Source organism: Chiloscyllium punctatum, chromosome 16, assembly GCF_047496795.1.
Source record: "Chiloscyllium punctatum isolate Juve2018m chromosome 16, sChiPun1.3, whole genome shotgun sequence".
Classification (NCBI taxonomy): domain Eukaryota; kingdom Metazoa; phylum Chordata; class Chondrichthyes; order Orectolobiformes; family Hemiscylliidae; genus Chiloscyllium; species Chiloscyllium punctatum.
In genome coordinates, this window is record NC_092754.1 from 21,608,350 (window position 1) to 21,619,571 (window position 11,222).

The 11,222-nt window shown below is 36.9% G+C and overlaps 1 protein-coding gene across 10 annotated transcripts in view; it reads left to right on the forward strand.

The window, feature by feature from the left end:
- Positions 1–10,949, forward strand: part of ubr4 (ubiquitin protein ligase E3 component n-recognin 4) — a 198,092-nt gene extending 187,143 nt beyond the window's left edge. For 9 of the 10 annotated variants that reach the window (XM_072586453.1, XM_072586455.1, XM_072586456.1 and 6 more), the window contains 9 exons: positions 1,592–1,810; positions 4,190–4,303; positions 4,762–4,904; positions 6,106–6,231; positions 7,761–7,955; positions 8,035–8,259; positions 9,310–9,400; positions 9,846–10,008; positions 10,536–10,949. In XM_072586453.1, coding sequence (XP_072442554.1) covers positions 1,592–1,810; positions 4,190–4,303; positions 4,762–4,904; positions 6,106–6,231; positions 7,761–7,955; positions 8,035–8,259; positions 9,310–9,400; positions 9,846–10,008; positions 10,536–10,600 — 1,341 coding nt within the window. In that variant the 3' untranslated portion in view covers positions 10,601–10,949. The remainder of the gene's footprint in view (positions 1–1,591; positions 1,811–4,189; positions 4,304–4,761; positions 4,905–6,105; positions 6,232–7,760; positions 7,956–8,034; positions 8,260–9,309; positions 9,401–9,845; positions 10,009–10,535) is intronic. The other variant, XM_072586462.1, reaches the window with a different exon arrangement.
- The last annotated feature ends 273 nt before the right edge of the window (positions 10,950–11,222 follow it).

Genomic DNA, 11,222 nt, shown 5'->3' on the forward strand with positions numbered 1-11,222 from the left:
GACAGAGAACACAGGGGGCTAACACCTTCAACATATTGTCTAGCTATCACCATTGTTAACAGCTAACCTGACAATGCAACTTTTTAAAAAAAGGTTTTGTGATTTACACATGAAAGAAGTGAAACTATCAAGGTATTCTAACAGATGAAAGGCTTAACAGACAATCAATTTTTCAATGTATAATTTCAGTTACATCACACTGTAAATGTTTGCTGTAAATTCTGTGTTAAGATTGAGCCCTCTACTACCACATGATGAAGGCGCGACGCTCTGAAAGCTAGTGTGCTTCCATTTTAACCTGTTGGACTATAACCTGGTGTTGTGTGATTTTTAATCATGTGTCAATGAAGTCTTGGTGAGCCAAAGGACCTCTTCCTGTGCAGTACTGTTCTTTGTTTTTGTGATGTAGGCATAGCATATTGGCTGGCTAGCAAGCAGAGAGGCATTAATGGGCCTTTTCACATTGGCAAAATGTAAAGAGTGGTGTGCTACATTGATCAGTGCTCAGACCTCGATTGTTTTCAATTTTAGATAAATGATTGCGATGAGAAGCATTATTTCTGATTCCAAATTTGTTGATGACACAAAGTAGGAAAATAAACTGTAAAGAGGACTGAAGCTACAAAATGAAAACAATTGACCAAATCAGTGGCAAAGATCTGGGAAATAGAATGTGATGTATGAAAATGTTAACTATACGTTTTAGAATAGATTTATGGATCATGTTGTCATAACTCCCATGGTTAGATTTGAACTGAACATCTACATTACCAAACTAGGACCATGAACTCTGTGTCCATTACAATATGGAGTAGACTAGAAGTCAGATATCCCAAAGTGAAGTTATGCGGTTTACTGGTCAAATCTCAATTTAAATACTGCATTTCATTCTGGTTACACTGGAAATATGAGTCCCGAAAGCAAGGAAATAGTTCCAAGGATAGTCTCCGTATCAGATGAAGAAATTTGAGAAATCCTGGTGCTTCGAGTCCTAGAAAGTGAATGAGATATTCAGTGAGCTGCTAAGTATAACAAAAGGTTAATTCTGAAACATACTAACTCCCCAGAATGTGTTGACATAATACTAAGTCCATTGTATATCGTAACTGTTCCATGAGATTTTTTTTAACCAGCCTATCAGGCATGTTCTAACACACCTTCAGAGCAGATGGCACTTGAACTTGATCCTCTGAGCTCAGAGGTAGAGACACTATTACTGCATCACAAGGACCCCATAAACTCTCCCATTACCATATTCACAACACTAACCCATTTCAGATGTGCTTCACACAGTACGCGTTCAGTTGGAAAGCTGAATGAATGGTCCCTATAAGGATTGAGAGATGGAAATTCCTCAGGGTGATCTCCACATGAAAAGAGTGAAATTCCAGCTGGTAGTGTAGCTGTAAATGATTACTGTAACTTCTTAGAAAATGCTGGGTAATAGGTGAAGATGCCTAATTAATGAAAAAAATTTTCAGGTCTGTTATGTTAATATTAGCATCTGTTTATTGCAAACACTGGAGCCCAGGCTGTTACAATGCCTGGTAGCTTCTTAGAGTAATTTTTCCTTTGTACGTTTAATTATCAGATGTTAATTGGAACAGACTCCATCACAAACCTACATAAACTGGAGCAGGTTTCCAGTGATGAAGGCATTGGTACACTTGCAGAAAACTTACTGGAGGCATTACGAGAACATCTAGAAGTCAACAGGAAAATTGAAGCAGCCCGAAAGGAGACACGAGCAGAAAAGAAACGGATGGCAATGGCTATGCGGCAAAAAGCATTGGGCACTCTTGGAATGACGGTAAACATAGAATGTATTGAAAATAAAGTTCATGAAAGTAGGATGAACATGTTGGTTGGGACTACAGCTTAACTAAATATCAAGATGGCCTGTTTCCATCTTGTGATTGCACTGTATTTCTAGTTTCAATCCCTTTTACCCACTCTGTTTCCATTTAACTTGTCTTTCTAAACTGTATTTAAGTTTTTGACATGGTCTCTGTTTCAGTCATTAATGTTGGTTGCAAATCTTCACAAATAGTTTGAGTAAATGTATTCTATTGACGTCTTCGTAAAAAAATGAGCACAATACTCCATTTACTGACACTTAACTCCAACTGCTGCATTTTTCTGATTTTTGTCAACCTACCAGAATTCATTTATAGTTTCCTATCGTTTTTGGATTCAATATGGAACCTAAATGCAGTAAATACTGACAACCGAGTGCACTGTTTCAGGTGCTATTTTTCAATAAAAATATTAAACCAAGATCCATTCTGACATTTTGGATGTTTTAAGGGCATTATTTGAGGTACCTTTTGAAGAGTTCTGGTATTCTGGCCAGTATTTATTGCTCAGTACTGATTTTCCCACATAGTTAAAAACAATAAATTAGCTGTTAAGTGCTTTAGGACATCTTGAAGTCAAAAAAGTGCTGTACAATTGCAAGTTCTTTTGGTCCTATCTGGTACATGGTTAACAGCTCTTTGAAAACCCTGAACATCACAGAGTGCGTTTCCCAATCTGTGTCTGCCACCTAGTTAAAACATTCATTCAGCTTTGCCAAACACATCCTGTTTTCTGAAATCTATTTTGGTTGCTTCCAATTACTTTCCAATTACATTGAATCCAAAATTTCCCTTGCCATGCAGTAACTAAACTGGATACATGTACATTATGGAGTTCATGCTCCAACACACTCAAACACCTCTCAGGCCTCCGCTTTGCCTTCCCCTGTTTCACTCTCTATCCTTGGAGTTGTCCTGCCGTATGTGATGTTCACTCTCTGTTTAGCTAATATTTCTAAAACTTTTAGTACATGTTGGGTTATTACAGTTTGAAATATTTTTGTTCTGTGAGCTGAATACTTTGAACAAACTGTGAGCTTCCTCCTTTGGCATTGGTATAACTTGAAATTAGTAGATTGTTAGATGAACAAATAGATGGATCTAGCAACACTAACAATCATACTTGTTCTCAACCTAACCTTTTGTCTGTATTCATGCATATTGCTGATATTTATACAACAGACAATTATTGGATTCACTTAGTTTCTAGACTTGCAAGTATTACAGCCCATGTGTTGCCACACTAATGACATCATTTAGCATTTTCAGAGTTGTGTTGAACCTGGTCTTACAGCTGTATGATCAGTGTCTGCTAACCTCTCGCGTGACGTGAATTCTTTCAGTGTACATTTCGTCATAGCGATGTACAGCATGGATCCAGACCTTTCAGTCCAACTCATCCATGCCGACCAGACATCCCAACCCACTCTAGTCCCACCTGCCAGCATCCGGCTCATATCCCTTCAAACCCTTCCTATTCATATATCCATCCAAATGCCTCTTAAATGTTGCAAGCCTCCACCACTTCCTCTGGCAGCTCATTCCATACCTGTACCACCCTCTGTGTGAAAAGGTTGCCACTTAGGTCTCTTTTATATCTTTCCCCTCTCTTCCTAAACCTATGCCCTCTAGTTCTGGACTCCCCGACCCCAGGGAAAAGACTTTGTCTATTTACCCTATCCATGCCCCTCATAATTTTGTAAACCTCTGTGAGGCCAACCCTCAGCCTCCGACGCTCCAGGGAAAACAGCCCCAGCTATTCAGCCTCTCCCTATAGCTCAAATCCTCCAACCCTGGCAACATCCTTGTAAATCTTTTCTGAACACTTTCAAGTTTCACAACAACTTTCCGATAGGAAGGAGACCAGAACTGCACGCAATATTTCAACAGTGGCCTAACCAATGTCCTCTACATCTGACTTGAAAATTGAGAGATGATAATTGGGAAATGGATTATTTTTGTAGGAAGAGCACATGTAACTGAACTGTGATATTCACTGCATTTGTGGTAATATTTAGAAGTGTTCACTTTGGAAGATTGGCAAAAAAGAATTCCAGAACAACTAATTGATAAAAAGTTGTAATTTATTAAGTTTATTTTCTTTCAACCAATTATAAATATTTAAATTGATTCCCAGGAAAAACTGCAGTCAAATTTGAAAACTACTCCATTGTCCACTTTCATGTGAGAAAAACAGTTGTAAGATGAGTTCTGAATTGCCTTTATGTAATTCGCATGTTACCAATTTCCAGGACGCTAAGTGATTTATGATCATCAAGCTTATGGACAAGTCTATGTCTTTTCATTAACATCATACATTTCTTTTTCAACAGACTAATGAGAAAGGTCAGGTGGTCACCACAACAACATTACTGAAGCAGATGGAGGAACTTATTGAGGAACCAGGTTTGACCTGCTGCATTTGTCGTGAGGGTTATAAATTTCAGGTATGACTTGTTTGCCCGTAAGAAATGCACTTTTTTATACAGTCTCATGATATAGGTGTCTGCTTTTAGCACTCATAACAGAATTATTCTTGAATATTGCTGAAAAAAGAACGTCTTGTTGAAGCTTTATGTCATGCACTAATCAAGACAATTTGCACAGAATACCTCTGCAAAGAAAAAAACATGTATATTTTGAGAGGAGTGTGATAATGGCAGAACTGCCAAGTTTTCTTTTAAATGTTAAACCAGGAAGGTTGTCTGTGGTCAAGGCATTTTGAATCAGAGAATGGCTGTCACCTATTTTGTTGAGTTAAAACAGGGAAAGTGTACACACACTATTGATTGTCGTAAGTGAAAAGCTTTGACGAAATGTATCTTTCTTTCTTTGCCTTAGTTCTAAGTTCTGTACTACTAAGCAACTATTTATATAGAATGATACTTACTCATTTCTGTTACAGCCAACCAAAGTGTTAGGAATTTACACCTTCACAAAACGAGTTGCCATCGAAGAGTTTGAGAACAAACCACGAAAACAGCAGGGATACAGCACAGTCTCACATTTCAATATTGTCCACTACGATTGTCACCTTGCTGCAGTCAGGTACTAGTAACCCTTATCGTTTTACTATTTTTGGTGGTAAATAGGTGAGATTTGGTAATAAATTGAAGAAAGCTTTCTAAATGATGAGTGAAATAGTCATTGGAAAGCATAAATATAAGGTCATTAACCAAAAGGACTTTCCAACACAGTGGCTTGCAAGGATATGGAATATCTAGTCACCACTATTGGAAGTAAAGTCCGTAGTGATGCTTGTTATATATTTGAGAAGATTCTGGAGGAAGGGCCAAATCGAATGGCCTGGTGTGAACTTGAAACTTCAGCCATCAAGTGCATAATAAATACAGCAACAGTACTGAGCTGATTTAGGAACATTGCATGCTGTGATTTTAAAAATAAGTGTGCAGACTCTTGTGTTTCTGTGCCTGAGGTACTTGATCATTTGAATATTGCAATTATATGGTTAATCAACAGGGGAGCAATGAATCAATCATGGCTTACTCATTTAAATTAATGAATAGAAATATTCCTTCTACTGCTTTAATTAATCTTGTATTCATTGTACTTAAATAATCAATGCGGGAATGTAAAAACCTTCTTAAAATAACAGGGAAGGCATGTGAAAGACATTTAGTAGGTCGTAATTCATCCTTTTTGTAAATTCACCATGTTTTGATTCTGTTCGTTGCTGAAATCATATATCATAATCATTAGGTTATGTTTATGCAGGTTTTGTTTTGAAATAAATATCCCTCCTTCAATGAAAGGATCTGTGCCTACTCTGTGATTTTATGTAATTACTAACGAGTCTTCTATGACATGGTTCAGAAGAAATTTGAAGTTGGATTGGAGGTTTTTAATTATCAGGTGGAGTTTGCCGCCTTTAAAGCCATTGCTCAACTACTTCCCAAAAATTGGCAAATCAAGATAATTATAACTGTTTGCATATTCCTGGGAACAATTGTGGCTGTTCTGTAAATTATAGGTTTTGAATCAGGAAAATCTGGTACAAACTAAATGACTGGTTTCCTAATGCTTTAAAGAATATTTTACGTTTACAATATAATATAGTGGATCTAAAATTGATAGTGTTGTTTATATTTGGTTCATACATTTCTAATTAATTCAATACTGTGATTTGCGAAAGGGTATTACTAACTTGATGATATTAGCCTCAGTACATTGAGGGTACCTGTGGTTACTGCTGATGAACTGGTTGATTTTAGTGAGTTATCATTTCTAGGCTGGCACGTGGTCGGGAGGAATGGGAAAGTGCTGCATTACAAAATGCAAATACCAAGTGTAATGGATTACTACCTGTGTGGGGCCCACAAGTACCCGAATCAGCATTTGCCACGTGTTTGGCAAGGTAAGAGAATTAATTTAAGTAGAGAACCTAGGAACTGAATGAAATTTGCTAATGTCTCAATATATGGAGGCAGATGTGGTAAATATTGTGTAAACCACACGTAGTTATAGCAACACTGGAGGATGAGCAGTCAAACAGCAGACACATCTTAATGCAAACATTGTGCAGTTATGTATTATGTAATAATGTAAGGTACTGGTAATGTCGTCAGAGTCCCAGAGGACCATAGGTTGCGCTGTCATAAGAGAGAGATAAATTGTGGTAGTTTAACCTGAGGGTCACCACACCTCAGGTGAAGGGACAGGTTGAGAAGGAGAGTACTTTGTGATAACCTTAACCAACATGGAATTGAACCCATTCTCTTTGCATCACTCTGCATCTTAAACCAGCTCTCCAGCTAACTGAGTTAACCTACTATGCAATAAGCAAAGAAAATATAATTGTGGTGTTATATGTACATAAGTTATTTTAAAAGAGTAATTGGAATTCTTAGTTTAATTGGAGCAGAGATTATAAAGGCCAGCAGCTAAAGTTAAATTTGTATAAACTTTAATTAGAAAACATTTGGAAAACTTTGATAACTTTTGGCACTTTATTACAGAAAAGATATGAGCCAAGAGATTTGCATCATGGATTCACTGGGGTGTTGCCAGGGTGCAGAGTTAAGGCTATAAAGACAGCTTTGAGAAGTTAGTTTAAGTGATGTCTTGTTAAGTGTTTTGCTAAGGAAAAGTGTAGTAGACTATTTGCAGTCTTTGGTGGGAGGATAAATTTTAAATGTTAACTAAAAGCAATAGAGTGAAGGTTAGCCATTAGATAGCCAAATGAGAGATTTCTTGAATCAGCCCTCATTAAATTAGAGTTCATTTATGCAACCAATTAATTAATTTTTAAAAGAGTTAAAGAAGAAGTAACTTGTTTTTATTAAGTATCTTTCACAATCTCAGCATGCCTCAAGGAGCCTCACAACCAAGTACTTTTGAAACAATCACCCTTTTGTAGGCAAACAAAAGGTCACCAATTTCCACACAGCAAGGCACCACAACAGCAATGAGACATGTTCCTATCCTGGCAACAGGAGAACTGAGGGATAATATTTTGGACAATTACTTTTGTCTTCAAATAATGTGAATAAGAAGTCCATTTACCTGAATTTGCAGGGGGACCTCTGTTTAAAATTGTATCTGAAAGACAGAATTTCTAACAGAGCAGTTCTTTAAGAGTACAGCATTGACATGTCAGCACATATTGTATTATGTCTGTGAACTGAGATGTAATCACTTAATACTCATGATCAAGTTAGAAGGCTACTATTGGGTGAAGCTGGCACTTGATGAAGTATTAAAAGCATGAAGAGTGAACAGGATATTGGGATTAGACAAAGTCGCCCATGAATCAAAATCATGCAGACTTGAGGCAAATAGCTTGTTTGTGTGTGTGAAATTCAGAACTGCATTCAGATATTTTTTTGTAGGATCTAACAACTTTGGTTGTATATCGTATATAAATGAGCTTGTTTGTAATTTCAGGCATAATACATACTTGCAAGAATGCACAGGCCAACGTGAGCCCACCTACCAGCTGAACATTCATGATATTAAGCTACTGTTCCTGCGTTTTGCAATGGAGCAGTCATTCAGTGTTGACACTGGTGGAGGAGGCAGAGAAAGTAACATCCATCTCATTCCATATATAATGCATACAGTCCTTTATGTTCTTAATACGTAAGTGCCGTAAATTCTTAATTGAATTGTGATTGTTTTTGAACTGCAAATAAATTGACATTATACGATCATATCATAGGACCCGGGCAACATCCCGAGAGGAGAAGAACCTACAGAGTTTCCTCGAACAGCCAAAAGAGAAATGGGTTGAAAATGCTTATGAGGTTGACGGAGCACACTATTTTACCGTCTTAGCATTACACATTTTCCCACCTGAGAAATGGAAAGTGACCCGTCTTGATTTTCTAAAACGTCTCTTGGTCACAACTCAAGCAAGGAAAGCATCACCAAGTGGCTCCAACAAGTAAGAGAATAAACAGAGAGGCAAAAATGCTAAGTACTTTCATGAGTAACAAACGTGTTAATATGAAAATGTTTACTTTCAGCACTAAATTCATCAGGAAAGTGTGACAAGAGAATTTCTCCATGCCACATTGTTATAGTCTAAAAGTGATATTTTCTTTTTTCATTCAATCTCCACCTAAACTTAGGAATCAACATCATCCCCTGAAATAGAACAAGATCCCAGTACTATTTCCTTAAAAGCAAAATGATCGTTGGTCTAAGATTAGCAGACTAATTTGGATTCCAGTGACATTGTATTTTTCACATAAATCAAATGTCAATCTCTTTCTCCAGTCTATCATGGTGTAGAGCATGTTTTTCAACTTCCTTCCATTTGAGCCTATCCTGTGTAATGTGAAGCTCTATGGAATTCAGTGCAGTATTGGATTAATAAGAAGGTTGGGGTATTTTAAAGCTTCCTTCTGGTTAACCTTCCCATCAAAGCCATTTTCCTAGTTTCAAAAAAAACTCACCCTTAAAGCCCTTCTCCTAGTGAATGAATTATCCCACCTAAGTCAATTTCTTGGTTACTCTGGTCAGTTATATTTTGAATAGTACAAATGTCTTTCATTTTATTATTTTGCTGAGTAGATTTATTTCAAACAAACGTTTTCTGAAAATTGAATTTAACTTTCACAACATTTTGTTTGTATCCTCTGGTCCTTTACTGTTTAGTATCTCTGCTTGTGGAAATCACATTATTATGGGAACGCTAAGTACAGGGGTATCCTTTTGATGATTTATACTGGCTGTTTTGTTCCAGGTTTTGTTCACATCACTGAATTCCTCATTCTCAAGTTACCTGTCCACATCCCTTTTAAAATGATTTCAGGAATCTGTGTTATTTACAGTAACTTATAGTGTGTTGATGTTGAACATGTCCAAAGAGTAAGGAGAAAAACAGGTATTTTGTTAAGCAGTATGTTGGTAACCATTCTGCTCTCTGCTAAGGACTAAAAATTGGTATTTTAGATTTCTTCATATTTTAATGAAATGTCTTGATTTTTAGATTGTCTGACAAATCTGTGAAGGAATATGCTGTGTACCGCCCCGTGCTGCTCTGCTGGGGATTAGTGGATCTTATGTATGGAATGTTTAAGGTAGTGTGTGTGTATATTGTTTTATATAGGGTGATGGGGAGGCAACACAATAACCGGTGTGTTCTGTATGAACTGATCCTAAGCCTGCTGTGAAGGAGTTCAGTAGCTCCTCATAACGGAGTCAGGATAATTTAATTATTCAGTTCCCCTAACAACTTTGTAACACAAATTGAAATCAAATCTCAATTCAAACTGAATTGGCAATCAGAAAGGTGTATGTTAGCTAATGTATGGTTTGACTGAATGATAGAGATTGAGATGAATTGTCCTCTGAGTTATGTTACATCACTCTCCCATACGTTCATTCGTTTTGCATCTAATGCTGCCTTCTCCTCTTCTATAAACTGTAGGATTTATGTTTATTTAGTTTCATAAGCAAGGCACATTATTCACTCCTCCTGCATTCTGCAGTTCTGAATTTTCTTTTTATACTTTGCCATTGCAGAAGGTTCCCACAAGTAACACAGAGGGTGGCTGGTCCTACTCTCTTGCTGAATACATCCGACACAATGACATGCCAATCTATGAGGCAACAGACAGATCTCTCAAAACTTTCCAGGATGAATTTATGCCTGCTGAGTCATTTGCTGAATTTCTAGATGTTGCAGGTTAGTATTTAAAATAAATGCTGTTCCTTCCTCCAGACTAGTATAACGCTACTGCTGACCTTTGTCCCAAACCAGTAAAGCAGTTAAAATTGCCGCTATTTACTGGGTCTCTTTGAGAGAGACTGTGTAGTTGAGTGTTTAGCTGTTTCAAGACATTTGTCTTCAAACTTGTTTCCACAACTGGATAGCAACAGCTTCAGTTGATCTTCATTATTCTTTTAGATCATGGACATTAGCCAATAGTAAATTTGAATCTTAAGCTTTCATATTCTCTATCTGACTGAGAGATTGAATGGGATGCTGAGTTCCAGCAAGGTGGCACATCTCTGCAACAATAAATGTTGTAACTAAAAAAAAAATCAGGCAGATCTGAGTTGGTATTCAGGCAAATCTGGTTATTCACATTCATCAAAAAATATCTCCAACTGTTTTTAATACAGTTAATGACTTTTAGTTGTGATGTGTTATTCTGCAAAATCCTACAATGACCACTCAATCCGTAATTCTTTTGTGTTCACTTTCTTTAGGTCTCTTAACAGAAGTTGAAGATCCTGACAACTTCCTAAAAGATCTTCTTAACTCCGTGCCCTAAATTGTTCCAAGCTCATCTTCTCAAAAACAAAGCTGATATTTAACTCTGTAATTTTAGAAATATTACATTTGCATTTTGACTCTTCGAAAGCAGTTGAAATTATTTTTGCCTCAGTTCTGCAGCACCTGCTTCTTTTTGTGTGTGAAGCATTCTGGATTTAAGGTTTTAACCTACTCGTGTACAGAGGAATAATACTGGAATTGTCATTTAACCTGACTGCATGGAGTACATTTGGTTTACTTTCTTATTTTGTTCTTGGATTCAGTATTTCACAGTAACATGTTGTGTATTTAAATGTTGTGTTAAAGCTCTAGTTCACTATTACTTCCAATAAAGTTAAATCATGATCTTTCTTGAGGTCAGTCTGTATTTGGTTTAGTGTTCAGAGTCAAGCTAACCTTGTTCAGCTGCAGCTGATGATTAGGACTTGTGTAAAATTGCTTATAAACAAAAAAGCAAATAAAATTTAAAATTGTTTGTAAGGGCCCTCTTGTGGCTCAGTGGTAATGTCCCTCCTCCTGAACCAAGATGCCCACATTCAAGTCCTACCTGCTGCTGAGGTGTGGAATAACATCTCTGAACAAGTTGATTAGAAGATAAGTTAAATTAAAAACAAAATTGC